The following is a 25,146-nucleotide window of genomic DNA, read 5'->3' as shown; positions in this document are numbered from 1 at the left end:
GAGCACCGCTGAAGGAGTATGTCACGCAAACTTCCGGCTGGTTCTGCCGATTTCGGCGGAGCACTTTTGCCTGTTCCACAGAGCGACCTTGGTTCGACGATTACGCCCCATCTGTGTTTGGAAGACAATTGCTCCAAAAGGAGCAGAAAACGTTGCTCTGGAAGTGCTCCAGCCCTGCGATTGGAGTTCGTTCACCATTAGGCAAGTTTGTCAACCTTGCCTTGATGCTCGATCTCAGACCATGGCTCATGCATCATGTTGTCTGTCTTATGCCCCCAGAATGTGGCTTTAATTATTCAGTTTTGTCATCAATGAAAGATTTAATTTTTCCACACATGTAACTTGGATCTCATAGGGTTGACATACTGAACCTGTGTTGCAGCCTCTTAGTGGAGATCAGTGTTGCATCAGTTAACAGCTATAGGCTTAACTCCACAAGTTACTACTGTACTGCAGCCACTGGTGCTTCACCATTTCACACTATTGCTTGTTTTGTACGATTATTTGAAAAAGTAGCAAATATAAGTCCAAATATTCTATTCATATTCGATTCAATTTGGAAGAAGTGTCATTTTCACATCCCTATTTTTTTTTTTTTAGTTTACAAGCATTTAGAATCCATTTTCACAGGTAGCAGAATGTGAGCAGAAAAAAAAGATATTTATTAGAGCCACTGTGTAAGCCGAAGCAGTAGTGACTGCTCCTCTCCAGTAGCAGAAGATTCTCAATACTGCCATGAAGAACATGCATTGGTGTACAACTCAACGTTGGCACGAAATCCAGTTCTCATTTTTTTAAAGGTTTATCTCTGCAGTTTAATGGACCACTGGCACTGCAAATACAGAGAGATCAAGGCTATGAAAGTATTTATTGTGATACAGAAATTACCTGACAGTTCCCATAGTCTCCCAAATTCAGTGATTCTGTGAAAGGTAAGGGTATGTGAATAGTAGTAATTTTTTCCCAACTAAATAGAGTTGCCTCCACTACAGATTTGAATAGAATAGTGTAGCTTCTGTATCAAAACAAATATGAATCAAAGTGACAGCACTGAATCGAATATGACTTGAATATTTTGACTAATATTCACTAGTTTTGTGAATAACCATAAAAAATTATCAATAGTATCGAGGAATAAAGTGCCGGCAGCAGCACTGCGCTACAGTCACCTTCTAGCCCCGACGTACAGCCCTAACAAACAGAGCTGTGACCCCCAACCTGCAGTGCAAGAAGTTTCTACTGCGGCAGGTTCGAGCCAGAGGGGACAGACACCAAGTTACATACTCGTACAGTTTATTATGCTCGAGCAACGGCAAGGAAAATGCACCCAAGAACAACCGCCATGTAACAAGCGAATGCCGCGTACGGGGGTGAAATAAAACCACCCAAGGGGGAAGCACGCGCAAGGAGTGAGAGGTAGTCTACTCACTTGCGCGACTTCGTGCTTACAGCCCGCGGCGGTAAGTGCGCGCTGAACCAGGAGCAGAGGGTGAAGGCGGCGGTCTCCCCGACGGAAAATGCTGAATCGTGCGCGTGCATGCTCAACTGCCGAAAGACTCCAAGGGAGTTGCGACAGACGCGCTCATCGCCTCGGGTCGGGGAGAGGAGGTTTCCCGGGTAGGCTGGGAGGAGAGAAGAAAACCCGTGCGGTGTCACTGCGGGAGCCTGGGAGGTTGGCCAGTGTGCCCTCTCCTTGCGGTCCTCCCCAAGAGCGCGCGTAATCACGCGTGTTAATTATGCCCGGCCCTTTATAATGGGGCAGGGGATTATGAATCCCCACAAGCTGTGAGCGTGACCAAAGCAAGTGGGCTAGCCAGTACTTTTAGCCATCTAGTGCTTTGGGCTACAAGTCACACAGCTGTGCAATAGTATCAGCGCCTGCAGTTTTGCAGATAAATATCACTTCGCATCTGTTTAAAAGATGAGTTTTGACCAGGAAACTTAGGTGTTTTCCAGAACATTTTCTGAACTGAATATTGCAGTGCACTGAAATTGGGTCGACTGAAACTTTTGTGGATTGTATGCAGCAGCAAATCGGCTGGTGATTGTAAGTAATGTTAGTGCAGAAAACACAAGAACATTGGAAGGGATGTTTGCAGATTGCACAACTTGTTACTTTGTGCTGTCTCTCGTGCATTTTTCAGGTGTGGAGAACCAATGCTATCGAGTATGTTCATTATGCAGTGTATTACAACACACTTCTTGTATTTCTACCTTTTTCTACAATGGCTTGCACAAACAAGATATGCACTGGCCTCACTGCTACTATTGCTCTCGTGCAGTTCTACATGAGGAACGACTCGAAGAAGCGCAGCCACTTGGAGCTGGCCTTGCAGACCTGCTTAGAGATTCGCAGCAGTCGAGAGGAAGTGGACAAGGACCTGGCATCTGCCAGGGGCCATTAGCCATGATGTACGCAGAGAGTAATAAGAGTAATAAACAGTAGCTGGGGCAACATGCGAAACTTTTAGCGACCATCCACGTTGCGGTATTTTAAATAAAAAATGAAAGGTCACTGATGAGCGAGACAAGGTTGATAATGCAAGTGAAAAGGAAATCTGAATGTGCGCTACCATGGTGCTTCTAATGCACCTGCAAGAGCCTGATAGAAATGTTTGTATCAGCAACAGCAAAGAAAAATAACCTCACATTGTACTGAAAGCATTTGTGTACTAGATATCAACCTCCCTAGCCCCATTTACATCAACGCAACAGAAGCAGGTCAAGTCAGGCATTGGGCGGAGCAAGGTCAGTCCTGCTCAATGACCAAGTGACTACATGAACTCAGTACTCACAACTGCCGCAACACTTAAGTGCTGAGCAGAGCAGCACAGTGCTAGCATGAAAAGGCAATGTCCAAGATCTCGTAGCTGCAACAGTGCCAGTACAAAAAAAAATACTCAATTTTTTTTTTCTACACTCCCTCTAACCTCACATTTACTTGACCACTGCACTTCACAGAGCTGGCTAGGCAAGTCCATCTGCCCTGCCAGGCAAATTAACCACTTGCCTAGGATATGACCTGATAGCGTTTACATGAGCCCAACAGCTTTTTTTTTTTTTTTTTGTATTGTACAGACAAGCTGGAAAAGACTGTTGGGTTCATATAAAATATATGCAGCCTCTCGCATACCTGTCAGTCATTTCCTATTTAGGAATCGCAGTTGCACTGGTCTAATTTCATCACTTTTCCCCTGTATTTACTTGTCATTCGCAAAGAAAGGATGCACTCCCTTTCCACTGATGCAAACAGTGGCCTTAGCTGCACACAAAGCCATTCTATAATTTAGCCTTGCAGGAAATGGTAAAAACCACAGCTCTCTAATGGAACTCCCAAGAATGTGCAAAAACTGAACAGAGTGCTCAATTAAAATGCAGCAAACTCAGACAGGCTCCTTTCAGTTATGCTTAACTTGATATTTCTTTACAAATGACACACAAGATGTCAACTGAATGAGCCCAGACATCATCATGCAAGGCACAAAATCTTTGTTGAATATTTACACACACAAAAAAAACTACGGCTTAGAAGTTCAAATCATCGTCTGGATCGTCCTCTTCATCAAAGTCATCATCCCTTTCCATGACGTATGTGATCTCCCCTTTGCCTCTGCCAGCAGATGGTCCTCTGTAAAATGCGGGCAACCATAGCTTGTTAAATTCCAGTAAAGAGTAGACGGAAGACCAATCTACTAACTGAAAGCAGAATACACTTGGCATACATTCACCCTAGTAAGTGTTGCTAAAGTGCAAAATTCCAGCAGTGACCTCTTGGTTTTGTTTTTACATTAAACTGCTCCACAGTATGTAGCTTGTTGTAACAAAACAAAAAAGTGTCGGTGAGCAATACCTAATCAATGCATCAAGAGCCAGGAGGTGATATGCTAGCAATGTGAGTACTGGCTGGTGAAATAGTAAAGTATGCTTAAACCCTTGGCACCTAAAACAAAGCAGCAAGATATCTTGATGGCCATAAATGTTCATGAAGCTCAATGCAGCTCGATCTCTCGGCAGAAAGGTGCTGGTTAATGGAATCCTATGTAATAAAGGTCCACATGCTGCTTCCACCTACAAGCCTAATTGGTTTGGTTTATGGGGTTTAACATCCCAAAGCGACTCGGGCTATGAGAGATGCCATAGAGGAGGGCTCCAGAAAATTTCGAGCACCTGGGGTTCTTTAATGTACAGTTAGACAGAACAGCACATGGGCGCCTTGCTTTCGGCCTCCCTACAAGCCTAATTGTACTCTGTTTAAGTTGCCAATTCAAACTTGAAAGGGTTGGAAAAACGCTACAGTTATCAAATGTTCAAAATGCCGAATGACCCTGAAAAAACTTCCAAGAACTGCATCTAATGGTAAACTTATATGGTGAAGAACTGCATGATGATCGCCTGCTTTTGAGATGAGCATAACTTGACAGTCACTATTTTTTACATTTCCACAAATTATTGGGAGTGTAGAAGCAGAACACCTCTAAGATTATAAGGATCCCATGAAATACTTCATGGTGCCACGCGTAGCAATGGAGCCCCCTCAAAAGCAAATGTGCCTCGCATGAGAAGGCTTCACCGCACACAAACGGCAGATGGCCCACGACAAGTGCTCCATTTCGGCACACTTCTGGAATCAAAGAACCATGGAAGTGAGAGAGATGTGCAGCTGGGCTCGGTTCGCTGTTGAATGGCTGATGCATAGCCAATAGCCACCATCGCCATGGAGTGGCAAGAAACTTACGAGTGTAAAAAAGAAATTACGTTATCACACCAAGATCAAGTTGTCAGACTACTGGAAAAGGGCCATCCATTTTTCGTCATGCCTGCCATGGTGCGCACATTGGAGGTGTGTGCAAGCAACTCTGCGGCATGCAACTGAGGTTCAGACAGGGCTACTTTGACAATCGCTTGGTGTGCTGATTATACCGTACATAGACGCTGCCTCCTCAAAGTAACCGGTCTGAGACCCGTAGCATCCAATGCCATTAATTCCCTTGGGCATCCGCCATGGCCGCACCAGCTGTTCGAATTATCCAGACCTCCAAGTTAAGGGTCAAATTAACGAGCTTTTACTGTACAAAGGAAAATTGTTGTGCATTGCTCACACATCTTAGGTAATTCAATGTTTATTTTGGCAGTTGCAATCATAATTTCAGGAGAAAAAAAGGTACAGCCCATTGCCCATGTATGCAAAGAGCAATTGTTTCAAAAATGTATAAAGCACATGAAAAGAGGCCACAAAGCAAGGGGAAATAAAACCTGGTGGTAACCAGTTTCAGCTATAGCACATGCATAACTCTAGCCTGCATGAGACTGCACTCTAGCATAAACATTTCCGAATCCAGCAGCTGCAATAACCATGCATTGCCTTCCTTCCTTGCACTGCAGTAGAACTGCAAACAGTGGGTGAAAATGGCATATCCTGACATTTTTATACAAATACTTCCACTGCTGCTGATTACATACACCTTTGAAATAAGCATGCTGTGCAGGTGAATACCTTAAGTTCTAAATTTTCTTTACTGTAGCCACGATGCTATTCTCAGCAGCACAACACAGCCATGCTAGACATTTGCTTAAAACAAACACAAAATTGATATCGAAGCTCAGCCTTGCTCAAAGCAAGAGAAATGCATGCTCCAAAGGTTTGGAACACATGGCCTATGAATGCGCACACACTGGTAATCAGGAAAAGCAAGTGCAACCCTCACTTTATATATGGCAACACAAGATTATCCTTTGCAGCTTTCTCTTCATTGCTAAGCCGTAGGTTGAAAGTCAAGTATGGAACACATGGCCTATGAATGCGCACACACTGGTAATCAGGAAAAGCAAGTGCAACCCTCACTTTATATATGGCAACACAAGATTATCCTTTGCAGCTTTCTCTTCATTGCTAAGCCGTAGGTTGAAAGTCAAGTTGGCAGCAGGGTCTGGTTGCTGCACCTGGAAAAAAAGTAAAGAATGTCAGCAGAACTGCAGATAAAAAAGTGCAAGCGTAAACTTTAGTTTTACCCTGCAAAGCCAAAAGGGGCTGTGTACATGTCTGGCACCTTTCATCATTATCCTTTATGTGTGTGTACCAGCACAACACAGCCAGACACACAACGAAGAACAAGGACACACAAGTGCTCTAACTTAACCCTTGGCCGTACTGAAGATTATCCTGGCCATCTGACGATCAAGTAAAGTCAGTAGAGTGATTGGCTGCAGCTTCTGATCTGCTCCAAGTAATGCATAGGCAGTGAGGGAAGTTATTCTCACCACAGAAAGAGTCCAGAATGCCATTAGTGCAAACAGGTGCCAACCACATAGTTTGGCAAATGTTCCTACCTATGCAAAATGGGCTGCGGATTTCAAAAAGGCGATGCACTTCACAGAGCCCCTTACTATAATATACCGGTACAGTCTAAAAGCTACATTCACTGGCAAACCAGAACCTCAACTTCATATTTGTGGCAAACACTGCAGTGAGTGCTGCAAGTCACCGCTCCTTAAACCAGTTTCTTTTTAGCTTGACACATTTGCACCAGCTTAAAATTGCTTAGGCACCACCCCCAAAGCGGAAAAGAACAAAACATTCAGGTGCTCCTGCACCACCAGCCAAGCTTTGTTTCAAGTGTCAAGTCACCTGCATAAGCACATTTTATGCACTTTTCAGAAATTTCGTTGCTAAATAGTGCGATGTGGCAGAGTGAAAAAAGAGTGGTATGTAAATGTGATGCCACTTCTCACACGGCAGATTTCCCTTATTAAGTTCTGCACAGTTAAAAGTGCAGTCTTTCATGACTCCCAAAAACAGGCTGGGTATCAGGTGTTGTTAAATCTGGAACGAATTTTGATGCCAGGTTATGAAGCCATGGTAGTTCGGACCTTCAGTCTTGTGTTAACATTCAATCCAGTAAGCAGTTTCATCCATTCAGTTTCACTGAATGGATGAGCTGCCAAGTATATACAAGTACTAAATGCAGCCAGATGCCAGACCCCTGCCTCCCCAATGCCAACAATACTGGTGCATTCTAATCAAATTCACCGTCCACCACTCTCAAGCAGTTGCTTTACCTTCTCTGTGAATCTCAACCAATGGCAAATACTGGCACTTACAGTATTTTCAAATCTAGGCCAATACTAGTTGCTTTAAGACTATGACATATTCTTAGGTCAGTTTAAATTCAAGGATTTATGGATAAAATCATAAATACAACTCATAAATACACGATCATCACTCATTGAAACGGGAAAAATGGCTCACAGGTGGTGCCGCCTAAAACTTCCAATCAGAAGACAGCAATGCAGCCATTACAGCCTGTAGCCTTAGCCAACAAAAGTACATGAGAGGGAGGGTTTGACTTAAAACAGGTATTCCATGGATCGTGCAACTTCTTCCTGTAATGTAACCTAGCAGCCTGCGCACTGAGATGAACACTGCCTAAAAATCCACAGGGCTTTTAGCACTACACTTTAGGTCTAACTGGAGTTTCGAAACAGTTCGTACGAAACATTTTCTGTGACGCAAGCACAGGAGAACCCCCTTATAGTAAAGTCACTGGGACCGGCAAAAATCTTTACAACACCAGGGTCTTTACTGTATCAATGGTTGGTGGTAACATGGTCCTGAAGTTGCCGTTTGGCAACTAAATGGCTATTTACTGAATACGGCTTGTTGCTTAATGAAAACAACACTCTCAAATACCTTCCATCCCTCTCTCTTATAGTCTCTTCGTCCCATTTTTTCAGTTATAGGATTTTTTTGTTTACATCTTGTGGAAGTATTTCTTAAGCATGAGGGCAACATGGCTACGAATACAACCGAGTTTGATTTCGTGTGAAAACCAAAGTGTTACATGAATGCGGCATCATCTTCTGCTGTTTCTGTCTGTAAAAAAGCAACAGATGAGAAATGAACGCGACAGTCAAGTGCAGTAAAACCGCACATGCCACACCTCCAGTTCTTGCTAATGCTGCCTCATGCTGCACAGTGCTGTGAATGTCCGGTCATTTTTTTCCTTCCCTATTTCTCGCTGCACTTTTTACTCTTCTTTACTTTCTGAGCGGACTGCGCCGCCTTCTTTCCATGCTTGTAGACAACTTTACTTTTCTTTTTTTCATAAACGCTGCATGCTTTCCCACACGGCTCCAAGGCTTATGTAAAGTTGGCTTCTCCTGATACCATGCCTAGTGGTAAAGCCATTTAAAAGAACACTCGGTTTTGCTTCTTTTTTTAATTGCTTCGCAATTAGCGCGTTCGACGATGTAATTTCATGGGAAGGCGTCTTCATAGCCAGACGCACTTTACTATAACTGATTTTTATTAAAAATGTCTTTACTATAAAGGGGGAAAATGTACAGTCATCTGATGAACTGCGACAAGTTTCACTTTACTATATCAGAGTTTACTATAGCGGGGTTCTACTAAAAAAAACAAAAAGGAGGCAAAAAGACTCGTGTCTGTGCATTCCTCCTCATCCTTGAGCGAAATTGGGCTCACCAAAGCTAGCATAAGCATCATGATCATACTTGACAGCATGACAGGTACAGCCTCTTGATGGCTTGATGAAAACAAAAGCCTTTTAACGATCGACTGCAAAAGTTTTATGTAGCTCATTGACACGCATGAGCAAACGCTAACAGGCTGCATTAAGCCCGCATCTTTAGGATAGTTGACTTATGTGCAAGGACAGGCCCTTAACTTTTGGGCATCTGCTTAGGATCGAGGCCAGCCTAGATTCTAGTAAATATGGAAAATATCAATCAACGATGCGTTTCACTTCATAAGCCCAATAGTGCATTGGTTAATACCTGAACAATATGGTTTCATACTGCAGTTTCTTCCTTTGTTTTAACAGACTAAAATTTCTCAGACAGTTTCATTGCCACATAGTAATGAAAGCATAGCAACAACAAATAAAGAGCATTCATAATGAATTTCTAATTGGGTAGACCTTATATGCATATCAGCGCAAAAAAATAAATAGAGCAGGTAGACACTGATACAAACATAGCGACATGGTGAGGCACAATTTAAACAAACATGCACAGCCATGTTTTCGGACATTGTAGAAAACTCCATTAAGTGACAATGCTATGCTTAAATAAACAGTAAGCAAATTAAGTTCCATTCATGCTATGTTTTCTTGTGCCAAGCCTGCCACAATGAAGCATAGGGATGGCTTGAAATAAAGCAATAAGTACTTATGCACTCACCACAGGCTTTTCTTCCTTTTTGTGGGTTACCTTCTTAATGTCAGTAATCAACAGATCAGCTGTGAAGACAAACTCTTCATCCTTTCATAAAAAAAAAAGAAAACAATGAAAAATGAGCCTGCACAACAGTATTATGGAAACCTATACAGTATCAATATATTTTCTAATTTTAGGAAACCTACATGGCTCTATGCTAAGTGCAGATCTGAGCCAAAAATGAACCACAAGATATGGTATAAGGTCTACAATGCTCTCTTGTGACCGGGCCGAAATTCTGAGCTCAAGCCTGGCTCGTGCTCTATGCTACAGACCCAAACCTGGTTTGGCCCGACATTGAAAGGGCCCGAGCCTGACCCGGCCTGCTATAATTGTAGTTGATGCAAGGATACAGAAATAAATAATTTCAGGAAGGTGAGTTCATTTAAAATCTTGAAATGTCAAGTTCTCACATTTAAGATGGCAAATTTGTAGAATACATAGAGACAAAACACATACATGAAACTGTCATTCTAAGTTATGCAACTTTGAGATAATGCTCACGAAACACATTGTAGACCGAATTAATTTGTCCCCAACTCGGCAGAGTGGTCGACTGCACACTGTATGATCATACTTCCTGTTAATGAGTCATTTTATTACAATCTTGAATTTTTATACAAAAAAATATTAGAGTATGCTTTAGCTTGGTTAAGCATAGATATACATGCAGAAGCAATATTCAGCACTCATTAACCAAAGTTTGTTCGGCTTAGCTTTACGTCTTGCAATGTTTAGAGCATTTCAAAGTCATTTATTTTTCCTTGTGTACAAGGAGACAAGAAGTTACTGTTCATAGTAGCTTGACCAGAGGCTACCCCTACAAGTGATGACAGCAATTACACATACCTTGAGATCAACGAACAAGCACCTGTATATGCAGTTTAATTTGAAACCATATACACACACTCAGGTTTAACATGTTGAAAAGAAAAAAATCAAGGGTTTTCAAAAACTTTCATTTATTTATTTATTTATGACGCTGAGTTTGCCACACGGCATAAGAGGTGGTGGTAGAGTCACAGAAATGTGTGGAGTGCAGCCATGTGCAAGAAGTCACAAACTGCGTGCATAAATGTTGTTTGTTATCCATAAGTGGAAATGAAAGTAGTCATTAGTCGGTGAAAGTCCAGCTTTTTTTAAATGGTCTTGCATATATGCGAAGTTCTTGGGCATGTTCATATTAGATGACGGACAGTGGTGTCGCAAGCGGGTTCTTCGCAGTGTGGGCATTTGTCAGGAACTGGAATAGTAGGACTTTGCCACTGGTGTCGAACGGCGGGTGTAAAGGCCACTCCAACTTTCAGCCATCTCAGAGATACCTCCTCCACCCTTGTTAGATTGAGGGGAAGGGGGTAAGTACATGGGGGAATTAGAGCACGTGTACACTGCCTGAAGGATGCTGATGATGTAAAATGGGTCAGAAGTGCAAGTCTTTGAAGTACAACTCGATGATATCAAAGACTTTCAAGTTCCTGACATTGTAATTTCAAGAACTTCAAGTCATGCTGTGTTTAGTGCCTTGGACAGAAAATAATGCCTTTGACAACGTTACCCCAGATATTTATTGAAAAGAAAAATGGAGATGCATACATCAACTTGAAACACACTAGTATTTCAAATATTGCAAAATTTCAGATCCTTTTGTACTTTTTCAGCCCTTGTTCAATAACACAATAAAGGCAATCAGATTCGCTGTTAGTAACAACCTGCATTCAGTTAAAGGGTGCTCAAGAAGTACATTAAGAAAACTCAAGTTTTTATGCTATTTCATGAGCAATGGCTTGAAGCTCATGCATCTTTTCTTTTGCAGTTTTCCTGAGGCTGTTTGGTTTCACAATATATGTGATGTCGCATATACTGATGCCATATTAATGGCATAAGCCCTGCCATGGTGACTCAGTGGTTAGGCCACTCGACTGCTGAACCAAGGGACGCGGAATCGGATCCCAGCACGGTGACCATTTTTTTATGGAGGCAAACAGCAAGGCTTCTGTGTGTTGTGCAATGTCAGTGCATGTTAAAAAACCCTAAGTTGTTGAAATTTCCGGGGCCTTCCACTATGGTGTCCATCATAGCCCGAGTCGTTTCAGGACGTTAAACCCCACAAACATCATTTATGGCCTCAACTTTTTCAGCATAGCTGTCAGCAGATATCATGAAGTCAACAACTGTTCTCTCAAGTTTGCTTTTTTTCCCGTCGGCTGCACTCAATTTCATCAACAGTATGGCTTTTTTTGACTGCCTAGTCTGCTGTGCTTCATGTTTCTTTTGTTCCTCCAGGTTCACTTGGTAATAGTGTCTTGTAGGTGAAACAGATTTCCGAAGCTTCTTCGTAATTGCAGCATTAAGGCCCAGCCTGTTAACACTGTCACATACAATTCTTCAAGATAAGTGGAAAATTTATTTCATGTTTTCAATTAGTCTGCCCATGGCTTAAAATAAGCAGAACTTTTACTACTCCCCAGAGGTTTGAGCATGAAGTTCAAAAGACTACAAAAAAGCATTTCTAAACTGTTGGAATGCCTTTCAAATAAACCATCAAATAATAACAGGGAGGTATAGCATACTGAGTAAGCTTAGCGAGTGAGTGGCTGCTAATACTGATACCAATCAGATCGGATTGACTTCTGGCTTTGCAATGGGGCAAGACACTCAGCCGAAGTCACTAAGCATAGCCAAGTCTAAAATTCAAGGACTTTCAAGTACCTCCATATTTGCAAGGGGTTTCAAGGCCTTGAATATGAGGTTCTAAAAGTAAAGAGCTTTCAAGGATCTCAAGGACCGCTATGAAATCTCCATGATATTGCCTTGCAAACACTGGGAAACAAAACGAAGTACAAGATTGGTGTGCAGGCACGAAGAAAAAATTTTTTTTGAAACAATACATATAGAATATTTGAGAGAACACCACATCAACAGCTAGGCACAATATATTAATCGGAACTGACAGCCACTGCGCACTTGCTCATAAGCAATAATTCAATATATCAGGGATCGATTTTAAACGTGTTTAGCGTTAAGTTCGAATAGGTTAACAAAGAAAGGATTCTTTCCTTTAGTGGATTTAGGCTTTTACTGGGGTTAAAGAGGCTTAATTAAGGTCCTTAATGCAACTTTGCCACAGGAGATGAAGACGACAGTACCTGAAGTACAGTGTGAAAGACTGACAGCATAGCATGTGAAGAAACTGGCTACCAAAATGGCCCAGTGGTCTAATGCAGTGGCCAGTGAAGCTAATCTCTCTTCCTTGGCCTGGGTTTAAAACCCACTAGCTGAGAGTTTTTTAAACAAGCAGTTTTTGTAAGAGGCTTTAGAGCCAGGTGTGTGAAATTCAAGAAGGCAGGTAGGTAGTAATTCTTCTGCATAGCACACAGACATTTTTTGCAATTCACCTTCACCATAACGTGGAGAACATAAAAAGAAGATAAAGTTCAATGAGCAAGCAACATATTCCAGATAATTTTAGTGAAATGGAAAAATTGTGAAGAGCATGGAGAACTGCCTCAATAAAACACAGTGTTTCTGGGCTGCAATCATTTATTCGAATGCTTTAACAGCACAAATTGCCTTCTTTCCTGTATACACAGTTTCTTTTATGCAGTTCCTGCTATGTGTGCTGGCATGATGAATGAACAGCAGATCTAACGCACAGCAAAAGACTCAGTTCAGGCGGTCTGGCTGCCGTCATCTGCAATAGGCATGAGCATCCGGTTGCCAATAGCTTTTTTTTTTTTTTTTTTTTTTTTTTTTGCATTCGATGCCTCGCTTTGCCACATTCATACTTCCCACTGATCACATCAGGCGCAGCAGTTCCTCATGTGGCAGTGGCTGGTGCCCGCGCAGGTGAAGTGGGCGCTCAAAGCTCCCCGACAGTGCTCTGACCTGGCTTCCTTCACCCCTGTACTATCGGCGTCTGGTTGCGGAGTGAACAAAGGGCAGATAGAATAGTGAAGATCCAGAGCATATGTGTTGCACAACTACGTGAGAGGTACTACTGTTTCAAACTCTGTTTGAAGATGCGAAAACAAGCTTTCACTGCCCCGCCTCTTAAAATGAACGTCTGGTGTGCACATACCCTCGCGCTCATGGCTACTCCGGTGACTAAATCATCTCAAAATTAACGTCCTCAGTTCTATCAGCATCTCTTCCATACTGCTGGGCATTTTCTAAAAACCTGAAATCCAATCCTGCTTTCATTTTATATGCTTAGTGCGCAAGAAGTCGAGTCTACAAATATATAGCCAATTTTTGTGTAATGGTCATACTGGACTGGCCATAGCTACTAGTGCGTCAATATATTGCAATATGCTTTTAATGATTTTTTAAATCTGAAATAGAGAAGAATACATGGAGAAAGTGCAAAAATATCAAAATGGGATTTCTTTTTTTTAATTGTCCACAAAAATTTTTATTATTATGTTTTCTTGAAAGTGTGATCGTATGTCTGTACTAAAACGTTACATAAATCGTCGTCCCTCAGCACAATCGCTCAATTCTTCTTTGTCACACTATGAGCTTTAGCTGTTTGATAGGTAAGTATGCCGAGAACATAATGTGGAATTATTGCTGCCCTATCGCAAACTTTTGTTGAGATAAAGGCCTGCAAAGTAGGCAAAATTTCGTTTCCTGGGTCGATTCTGAGAAACTTCATAAAAGCATCTACATTACCCCGAAAAGCAAAAATTAACTGAATACAAATAAAAACATGCATATATTAAGTCAGATAATTTTCAGCTACCTAATTTTGTTGTATTTTGTGTAATTCATAGCCAAAGCTGGCCAAAACAGCAAAGAAGGTAAGCACAGCACTCCACCTCTTCATCATTATCAATTCCCTGAGTCTCGAAAAAAATTTTGGCAGCAAAACCAATTGCAGATCCCTTCTTTCTAGTCATCAGGCAACAGTATATAAAATTGTGAAAAAGATATGATAGCTGGACCGACCATGCTTTGTTTGATCTTACTGGAAACACCCATGTTCAGGGTTGGTAGACACTTATATGATAGCCTGTTTGTGCTTACTATATGTATAAATAGCTGAGGTGAAAAACAGGCATCTGTGTTTAGCCTTCCTGGATATAAGCAGTGTGCACAACAAGACAAACAGCTGCTGTGAAGCATGCTCAAAGGTAAAGGTGCCAGTCACAGCAATGCTAAAATATAGCGTGCTGAGATAATAAATAAATAAAATTGCATGGAAAAGGATATGAAGTGCAAAAACAGTTGAGGTACAGAAAGGACTAAGGCAGTGTTGTCCATGTAGTTCATAGCAGCTGTCCATGATTTAAATCATTAATACAGAAAAAGGGTTACACGAAAATAATCTAGGTTATAATCTTCCACATGGTCATAAAGCAGAGGCTGCCAGGTTTAATGTGTGCAAATGATATTGTGCTATTTTTTGACAGCCAGGCAGAATAACAGGCTGCAGTTGGGAATGACCAAGAGCATTTTAAGACAAAAGCCTTTATTGCCACATGCTTCGTGTGAGCAGAAGACATCCTTTGCACCTGTCAATCATACAAAGATCGGTAATGAAATAAATCACTGATAATTAATCACAATAATTATTATTTGATTAGTCATAGTCTTGGTCATAGTCTAGTCATGGTTAGTCATGATACGTTAGTCATGGTTACTATGCCTCAGAGACTGAGCAAGCATAGCGTAAGTGGCTGCAAATACTGACACCGATCAGATTGAATTGACTTTTGGCTTTGCAATGGGGCAAGGCTCTCAGCCAAAGTCACAAGCATAGCGAAGTATAAAATTCAAGGACTCTCAAGTACCTCCATATTTGTAAGGGGTTTCAAGGTTTTGAGTATCCGGTTCGTTTTCAAGGATCTCAAGGACCACTACAAACACTCCATGATACTGCCTTGGACGCAGGCATGCAACCAGGCCAGCAACAGGAGAGGAATGCTTTCGCCCTGGCGCATGTAAGGAGGCTTAAAAAGGCCCATGAAAAGGTATTTTCTCAAATTATAAAACGCACAAGAGCAATAGGTATCCTATCAATCCTTTCTGCAATGCAAAAATTGTTAAAGTAGCTTCATTAGCACCGAACATACTGGCAATGGAAAATGATGCCCCTCCTCACCCTTCAACTCAGCCCACACACACAGGCACGCAAGAAAGAATGAAGAAAACAAGTCATGATAGCGCCCCACCAAGCCCCGTTTTGACCGCATAACTCGGGAGCATCCAATGAGCGAGTGTGCCCAACAGCCCTACTGACGTTAGTGAGAAAGGTTGCACGTGGGGATGTGTTGCTCAAATCAATTGCGAAGGGTTGCCTGGAGCACTTAATAAAGGCTTTCCAAATTGACTGAAGTACTCACAAAGACCACCTATATAGATTTCTTGCCTTTTCAGGGGCCCTTAAAGTGCCCCCTGCAATTTTTGTAGCATGCTTTGTAGCAGGAGAAAGTTCAATTTGCAGCAGAAGCCCAACATATTGAGAAATAACATAAAAATGTCAGTACAGTTCTTTTTAAATAATGATGACGTGCTGCATGAAGACCTGAATGCAGCAAGATTCTAGGCAGTCTTGTTAGCAAGTATGCATACTTTTTATAATGTGGTGAAATTTACATATATTTGTATTGTTTCACAGATAAAAATTAGTGAAATTTCGTATTGTTAGCATAGTGCGAATTTTCCTCTGCAAATGTTGTGAACAATGCTGGGAAATGCTCATTTCAGTTTGTTTAAAAAGGGGCAAGTGACTGCCCTCCTGCGTTCACAGATTAGTGCTCTCAAACAATGATTCGAAGAAGCTCTGTTAGGGAAAGCCAGGATACATAAACATATATTATGCTGAGGCATGCAAAAGGAAAGAAAAATAAAGAGCCTCTGCCCGTGCCACAAAGTATAACGGGCTTAGGATACATAAACAGGCCACATGTCAAAACGTCGTTCTGCGATGAGCATGACCACTTCAATACGTTAGACCTGTCATGTTGCAGTATGAGCATCACCATGCCGTCACTAATTCACGGCACTGGACAGGTTTCTTGCAGTTCAATATGGCCGCACCTCTCACTACAATGAGTTATGCTGCACCTGTAGTCCTGTTGTTCTCCACTGACAAGCTTGGTGTTATTAAAAACTTTCCACGCTTATCATTCAAGTGTGTGCAATGAAAAAGCTCAGTTCAGACTTATTTTCATCACAACATAATTCAAACTAGCAGGGCAGGAGACAACTAACCAGGTAATAATTAAGCTTGAGGTTAGCATTGCATATGTGTTCAATTTAGAACCTTTTTTTCAGACAAATCCACTTTCTATGCTGAAAGTTAATGTGGTTCTACTGTACGAGTAAACTAAGAGCTAAGATGATGATGATGGTGATGTTACAACCTGTGCAATAGAGATTCCTGCAATCTAGATATAAGCACAGAGCATATGCCAAACCTTTCTGGTTTTCTCGTATCGAACTCTCGCGCATTGTACACTCAGTAAAAAAGAACAGAAAAAAAAAAGTTGCGCTGTACTGAAAAAAAAACAACAAAAAAGTGAGAATATAATGAGGCCCCTTCAGCTAAAGACACCCACCAAGCATTTAAACCTGGAGCATTTTACGGGAAACGTTGTCGAACTTCACTGTTTTCTAAGAAGTGCCTTTTGACCAGAATGCCCTGCTTCTATAAAGAGTAGCATGACAATAGCTTGAGAGGTTATTATGTGGTTTGTTGCATTGTGTTCATTGGTAAATTGTTTGTGCAGTGATTTTCCAATATTTCTATGTTGCTGTCTTATTTCGGTACTCTGTCGATATTTTGACGCGAGAATAATAAATGCATTATTAAGGTAATGATATAACATTACATTTGGATAAAAGCGGGTTGAATAAATATATTTGGAGAAAGTCATTCAATCAATTTTTCCTTTGCATAAAGCTTAAAAGTGACTGCAAGCTCCTGTCATGTTTTCTTACTAGGACGGTTTCTCAAAGTTTGGTATCGCAGAGAAGCAATGTAAAAATTCATATGTTGGAACTACTCAAGATTATGAAGTAAAATTTTGTATTCAAGCATTCCAGAACACTCCCAAACAAATATTGCAAATTTTATCATTCTACATCAATAAACAAAGAATTCAAATCTAATTAGCACCTTTTAAAATTGGTCGAACGTAAAAGCGCTAAAATTTAAATGCACATAAAACCGGCGACTTTATAGATAATAACAGTAAGCTTCACAGAATGAACAAAGAAATATACAGAAAAAAATTGAGCATGCGGCATCTGTTGCCACTTAGTTTCGAAGCGGACACTCCTATCATCCACCTATACATCCACTCAAAAGAAGATTTCATGGACTCGGCATCTATTGCCACTAAGTTTCGAAGAGGACACTCCTATCATCCACCTATACATCCACTCAAAAGAAGATTTCATGGACTAGTCAACTTTTCAGGTGAATTTTCCCAAATGGCATGATCTAAGAGCACTGAACAACAGTAAATGCAGGGCATCTTACCTCTCTGAGGACACGCCCACCTGGCTTTCTGTGAACAATCTTGCAGCCAGCCATTTTAGCCGCGTCATGCGCATATGCCGTAAGTGTAGTACTGGCCAGGTGGCACAGCTTTGCTACTTGGTGTTCCTCATGTACATCAGTATGAAGCAGGGCCAGGACCAGCTGCAGGGCTGATGAGAAAACACATTTGTTTGCTTTTGACAAACATGCTTCTGGTGGCACGCACAACTTCATGCCCAAAGAAAGAATAAAGTATGACATGCACCTTCTACTATGGTCGAGGCTATACACGTAATCGATGGCCTCTTAACTACATCTGCATTTACAAATAGCACTTGAAGGCACGTGATGCCATTCGTCCTTGCTCAGCATGACATAGCAATAGCAATTCATTAAACTTTGGTAGTAAGCGATGAGTGTAGGAACAACAGTCCCTCCTCTTTCAAACGCCATGAGAGAGATGACAAAACACATAGCAAAAGTAAACTTTGTACCGGATCGCAGCTTTATTTTTTTTACTTTCCTTTCTGGATGTGTAAGGTGACTGCATGAGCAAGCCACTCACAGGCAAGCGACTGTTGTGGTTGTGGTGCTATGGTAGATTAAAGCACAGCTGCACCAATATTAGCCAAAATATAGAAACAAAAATGTTATGGCAGAACACTAAAGTAATTATCCAAACTATAAATAGACGCATGTAGAACCCTTCATTTTCAGGTTTTATACTCAAAATTTTGACACGGAAATTCGGGCAATATTTCTTTAACTAAATTTTGTGTAAAAGTCAGGTTTTTAGAAGAAAGCTCTTTGATTCAAGATTTTTCAGGTACAGAGGTAGGTATGGGCAAGAGCATTTTGGAGGAGGCTCTTAGCCAAAGCAGGAGTTTGATACTAAGAAATAAGGTAAAAATGAGATACAGAGTTGTTGTTTTTTTTATGACAACATTCTGCATGAAGATTGAATGCTCCAGAATTCTGGGCAGTTGTTTTAGGCAAGAAGTGTGAATTTTTCTCATAATGCACCAATATTTATCTCCTGTTTTACAAGGAAAATGACTGCAATTTTATATACTTGACATTACTGCAAATTTTTGTATAAAATTGGCAGAGAATGTTGAGAAACACCCATTTCAATACATTTGTTTCAAGATCACTTTTGCTTGGCTTTCTTTTAAAACATAAATAACGGCTGCAGGATAAAGGAAAGCCAGGATAAATAAACAGGGCACCAGTGAAAGGGTAGTTAGGAATAAGTGCAGCCACTTTGCTTCGTTAGAGCCATAGCTCTCCAGCAGGCCGACTGCAACGGCCATCTTACCGCACATAAAGAGGCTTCTTGAGGACCAAAATGGCTGCGCCTTTTGCAATGAAGCATTGTTGCATACACGCAACCCTACTTTCAGCCATTGATGACTGTGGCATTGCCATATGCTTCCCACGCATTTGGCTGCTTGCTCTTTGTGAAAAAGAGATTTGGTTATGATTTATAGGCATAGTGAAATAATTAAAACTCTCGCAGTGCAAGACGCTCTGCAATGGCACAGGATCGAGATAAGGTATGCAAGAGCGGCTCAGTGTAGTTAGAACTACCATTTATATCAACACAATTTCTATGCCAAAAGGTTCAAATTAATGTGGTATTACTGTACGAATTATTACTGTGCGAATAATACTCTTCACTTGAGCATTTATGAACATTATGCCCATCCCTTATGTAATACCCCTCACCAGGGTCATTTGAAGTACTAATAATAAATGTGGTACTACTGTACAAACACACTGCAAGTTCAGATGCTGATGGTGCTCTTACACTGAGTGCGATTGAAGCGCCTGCAATAGAGCTATCAGCTGAAGCGAACCCGAACCTTTTCTTGCAGTCTTACATTGAACATATGTCTCACCTGACGGTTCTGCCCTCAAGCCCAATAAATCTAGCTGGATCCAAATGCTGCATTACTCGAGCCTCTTACAAGCAACTTTTGTTTTGCATATGTGTTTGCAGAGTCGCATATGAGACAGTATTGACAACACTGCAGAAACAGACTTGCAAAACGTCCGCAAACCATTTACGAACAGTAGGTGGGACGGTGATAGAAAGCAAAACATGATGAGGCTGGATTCCATCGGTCATCTTTCTGATCCCACATTGGGTGAAGAAACCAGTCGTGAATGTGCATGGTAGGTGGCAGCTGCAGCCCCTTTGCATTCTTCTTGGCCCCAGGTTGTTGGAATCGTATTCTAGCGCAGCCCTGGCATCTATCTGCAGTATGTAGCAGAAATAATGCAATGGCACAGGTTGCCACAGATAGCTTTTTGCCATAAAAGACAATTTAAGTACCCATTTTTGTGCAGGACAAGAAAGCTGTATTTTTTCATAAACAATACGAACGATTTAACTATGGAACATTGCCAAATCAGATCATTTTTCTTTAACTACAATTACAATTATTTCCTTGCTTGCATTACTGTCTCTTGTGCAGCACTTGCACTTGCAGAAGACCTGCCTTTGTTCGTACATTGCAGAAATATTCATTATCAAAGTAGCTATTCTAAACACACAATAGCATTGAAATAGGACAAATAAATGGCATGACACTGAGGTGAACAAAAAATCTACTCACTGCCTGTGTTTTGGCATACTTTGTAAATTTATGCCCAAATTAAGCCATGTCATTAATAGCAAGCACCAAAAAAAAAGACCTAAAATCACCAGTTCAGTGATAACACCCTCCTGGAATATGCACAAGATGCCTGCTAATTTCAGTGTGGGTTCTGCTTTATCGCTGAAAAATATATTTTCAAAAAGGAACATCTCCATAAGAGATCAGGTTGAACATGATTTGAAGGAATCTGTTTATCGTGTGAGAATTGAGTAAAACTGGGTTTGACCCTAATATGAAGGGACCTAAATATATGCTAAAATGCAGCTAAATCCCAACCATTATTATATTCTCAACACATCAACGATAACATGCGTTAATGACTGCAAACTACATTAGCAGTGCCATTAAGGTTGAAGGTTTAAAGAATCGCAGCACTGACCCACTAAGCAGAGCAAAAAGATAATGAGAATGCTGTTACATTGTCCCACTCAAAAGCCCTTTCTATCTTGCTACTAAGGTTGCATATATAATTTTTATTATTCACTGTTGGCTGAGAAACCATGTAATTCTTTAAAAGGTACAGCTAGAAGCAATATGAAAGGGAACACGGGAGCGCATAGCCTCCACATTTTCAAATGCGCTATCACCGACAGGTGATAAGAATCACTGGTAAAGACACATCCAAAGTAAGCTTGTTTGGCTGCTCTTCCCGAGCATACCCTTAGTGCCACCTATCCGCGTCTTGTGTTGGTGCAAGCGCTTTGCAAAGTGCAAAGACCACGCGCTCCCGTGTTTCCTTTCATACTGATTCTAGCTGTACATCCCAACGACGGAAATGTAATGTTCCAACTCACATTCAGCTTTTCGCAATAGACACAGGAGGCCCATGTAGACGTCTTCAAACTGATGATAAATGAGGGCTGTTGAAAGCGAGTCAATGACTAATGTAAATGGCTCTTCCTCCTTACTGAAGCAGTCCACCCACATTGATGGGGCATACTTGTCTGGAGCACCAAAAGCATCATGAATGATGATTCTGAAAGTGTTTGTAAGTGCAGGTTATTTCCCCAATTTTCACTGCTAAATAAATAACGAAAAAAGCATGCAAAAGTTCTGTGATGAATATGACATATTACACAGAACATATGAGCAGATCACAGTGCATAAAGTTGTTCAAGTCCAACAAAGCTAGAAAGTAAACACTCAGCATCCAGTCAAATGGCTTTGCTTGCCAATACCTTGGTCATTGGAAGAAACACCATTGACAGCCAGAGTGATTATGCAATCTGGCACACTCCCTCGGGCACACTCACACCACATTGCACGTCAATTTCATTCTATTTCATGCATCTTACAATGCCTAACATTGCTATGCGGAGTGCACGAAATTGGCACACATTTAAGCTTAACTTGACCATACATTCCAGCTGTAAACTTCCCTTTAGCACAGTGGGAACTGCTGCAAACATTTTTGTAGAAAGAGCAGCAAGCAACAAGACAAAAAATGTTCACTAGCGCTTATTGTTTGCTTGTGATGCAGGCACATGTACCAATACAATGCTTGAAATAGGTAATTCAGGTAATTGGCAAAATAGCAAGCAACATATTTCGCTGGCTATACAGTAGTGCACAAGTCTGCACGCTGTAAACAGAGAGGCCAATTAATCCTGTAATATTGTACATGAATGACACACTCCACGTGGGCTCAGTGCATCGAGTACCTTCAGCAGTTTTGCAGGGAACTACTCATGTATGCTTTGTACAGAAGTTACGATTATGCGGACAGATGGCTGAGAGAGGGAAAGAGGACTTGCTTTTGTGGACTAGCTGTCTACAAGCTAAACCACCACCGCTCCGGTCCTGCCCGGTACCAGTACCTGAACCCCCACTTACTCAACACTTACTCGAACCAATGAATGCCAAATGTGGAAAGATATGCATAGCATAAGAATGATTTACCAGCTACAATACTATCCTGAAGGCTGCTGTTCTACTTAAAGATGTCATAACAGAGGAAAATTAATGTTGAAGTACCAAGTTCAGGCCTCCAAACAGAAAACACCAGCTCCTTAGTCTCTAACATGCAATCTGACTAACTGAGACTGAAGGATAACCTTCATTAAGATCACAGAATGAGCATGACTGGGGAAAAAGTGAAGAAGTAATGTAATGTTTAGGAGTTGATCACAATGCAAAAAATGGAAGCTCAGGAAAGGTTCAGGCCCAAGACAAATAGTAAATTAATATACACATACCTGTCAAGTGAGTTTGCTGGGAAGCACCTTTGGATGGCGTCTTTTTCCCTGTCATAACTTAATATGTGCACGCTGCCTCCTCTGAAAGAACAACAGAAATGAGTTCAGTGGCGTACGTCATACTTGTATCTACCCCCGTCACGTTTCGAATAAAAAAACAAAAAGCGCCGCCCTGCGTCTCCTTCCCCTTTTGTAGCAATCACTACGCACTGGAAGAAACAACCACTGGGTCGGCGAGATTCTCGGCGATTCACTGTGCAACGAATGCAGCAGGAAGTCAAACAAATTCAGTACGCAAATGTCGCACCAGACAATTCTCTGTCGTTTGGTCTGGACGAGCCAGTGTGTTAAAGGGCCCCACAAGTGCATACCCAGGCCAAGTGAAAATCACAACTAACAGAAAATGCAAACTGAGCGACAGAATATTCGGTACGCGCAATAAGCCATATTACGACAAACGAACAACAACAACAAAACAGATACGATATCTCGAAGAACTTACCTCCTCTCCCAGGTGTTCGTAAAACAGTCCAGAATCAAACGAGACCGCAGTTCCAATGTGTCTGTCAAGAAACGAATGACAAGGCCATCGTTAACTTTCATGACATTTTTCTGGCGAGAATCGAAATGACAGCAAGTAATCAGTGTACACTGGTACAATACCATTCATTAGTACCAGCCCTGAGCTGTCTCGGAGAGAAAGCAGGTTTTTCAACATTATTGCTGGCGAGATATTGAAACTAAAACGCAGAACACGGCTTCACCAAGGGGTCAATGGCACACAATGCATTTTTCATGGGGAGCGCCATTTTTGTCGTCTACTCATCATTGTAACGAACACAAAACGCAACTTTCACTAAATGTGAAAACATAAAAACTATGGCACTGTATGCAACAACACATCAGTATTATAATAAAAAGTTATGTTTAGTAATGATCATTAATATTTATTTACTACATTTAAAATAATCTAGTCATTTTACTGAGCATCTTTCTTTCACACGACCACGTGACCTAGCAGCAGCGCGCTGGATTTGAACTTGTAGTTCTAGTCGGGAACGCGGATGTGCTGCTCCAATTATCCAACGATATATAATCCGACATTCAGGCGCGTCGCAAAATCTTCCTTTGAATATTTTTTTCACGCTCGCACCAAGTAGTTAAATTACCATAGAAAACCATAGGGCTCCGTGTTCTTCATTAATAACGACGTAACTGAGCAATATTGTACAAGGGAACGGTGTAAACTTCTGACGCGTAGCAAAATTTTTATTTTAAACTTTGCCCTGACCTCACAACTGTCATAAAAGAACAACGGGGCGCGTTTCTGACAATAAATTCAGAGCGTACGGTTGAGGCGTTCTTTGAGGCCGTTGGTCTGAGGATGATAGGCGGTGGTGAATTTGTGGCGGACGGTACACACACGAAGTATCTCGTCAACCACTCTGGAGAAGAAGCAGCGACCACGATCCGTGAGTAGTTCACCAGGGGCACCGTGTTGGAGTATCACACCGTGGAGGCAATCCATTTGTTGCCCGAGGCGGAGACTGGGAAGGGTCCAAGAAAATCCACACCAACACAAAATGGGTCAGTAGGGATGGAGATTGGCTGTAGGTGCCCAGATGGCAATACGGATGGTTTTTTCCGACGCTGGCACAGCTCACATGCGGCCACATAATGCTGGACTGAGCGATAGAGACCCGGCCAGTAAAAATATAGATAGATGGATTTATTGAAAGGAAAAGGCAGAGAGGTTGGCCCGAATAATTCAAATCTGGCCTGCTACTCTGCACTGGGGAAGGGGAAGGAGAGAAGAAAGAAGGTCATGATGGGTGACGATGTGGGAGAAGGCATATGAAATATATATACAGACACAGCAGCTTGCTTTACAAACGTGAATCAAGTCCGCTGGCGCTCAAATAACGGCAAAGAGCGCGCACTGCCTGGACGCCCTTCCCCTTGTCCTGCCAAGCGCCCAGCAGCAGTTCCTCCGACAGAGGCCTCTTGTCTAAACGCTTCAAGGAAGCAGCTAGCACATTTCTTTCGTTCGCATACTCTGGGCACACCAATAATACATGGTCCACAGTCTCTGGGATGCCACAAGTTAAACATTCCGGTGAGTCCAGCTGTCCAATTAAATGTAAGTATTTGCGCGTGAAAGCCACGTTTAAACGAAGTCGATGTATCAAGCATGTCTGATGACGCGGAATATCACGCGGAACATAAAATTTAAATGTTCGATCAAGCCTTCTTAGACGGATGTGTCGGGCGTCTGGTTGAGCCCAGTAAGCTGCTGTAGCAATATTCATATAACTCTTTAGAAGACACGTCGTATCCGCTCTTGAAAAAGGCACAGCTGTTTGGAAGCCATTGATGAGTGCGCTTTTCGCTTCAACATCGGCCTGCTCATTCCCATGGAGGCCGCAGTGGGCAGGAATCCATTGAAACATTATCGTGTGGCCTTGCAGCTGGGCAGATGTGATGAGATCCATAATGTTTAGTGCCAGGGACTGATAGGCAGTGTGGCGTAAGAAGTTTTCCAAAATTTGTAATGCAGTCTTCGAGT

General features: G+C 41.7%; 2 protein-coding genes across 3 annotated transcripts in view; one reads left to right on the top strand and one right to left on the bottom strand.

Moving 5' to 3' along the window:
• The window catches only part of mRpS22 (mitochondrial ribosomal protein S22), a 29,092-nt gene extending 26,573 nt beyond the window's left edge, over window positions 1-2,519 (top strand). The window contains exon 8 of the mRNA XM_084599577.1: window positions 2,283-2,519. Coding sequence (XP_084455703.1) covers window positions 2,283-2,405 — 123 coding nt within the window. The 3' untranslated portion in view covers window positions 2,406-2,519. The remainder of the gene's footprint in view (window positions 1-2,282) is intronic.
• On the bottom strand, window positions 1,317-23,413 carry Elp5 (Elongator complex protein 5). 2 transcript variants are annotated; one of them, XM_084599579.1, is made up of 9 exons: window positions 23,244-23,413; window positions 23,083-23,143; window positions 22,581-22,661; window positions 21,180-21,361; window positions 17,723-17,892; window positions 9,199-9,279; window positions 5,843-5,940; window positions 3,509-3,628; window positions 1,317-1,622 (listed from the first exon to the last, which is right to left on the bottom strand). In XM_084599579.1, the coding sequence occupies exons 1-8, from the start codon at window positions 23,296-23,298 to the stop codon at window positions 3,526-3,528; spliced, it is 831 nt and encodes a 276-aa protein (XP_084455705.1). In that variant the 5' UTR covers window positions 23,299-23,413; the 3' UTR covers window positions 1,317-1,622; window positions 3,509-3,525. The 2 variants fall into 2 exon arrangements, with proteins under 2 accessions (XP_084455705.1, XP_084455704.1); XM_084599578.1 differs by lacking the exon at window positions 1,317-1,622 and having other exon boundaries at window positions 3,473-3,628.
• Window positions 23,414-25,146: the final 1,733 nt, after the last annotated feature.

Source organism: Amblyomma maculatum, chromosome 3 (assembly GCF_055883805.1).
Source record: "Amblyomma maculatum isolate TAMU_Amacu chromosome 3, ASM5588380v1, whole genome shotgun sequence".
Classification (NCBI taxonomy): Eukaryota; Metazoa; Arthropoda; class Arachnida; order Ixodida; family Ixodidae; genus Amblyomma; species Amblyomma maculatum.
This window is presented reverse-complemented; position numbering and strand designations above follow the sequence as displayed.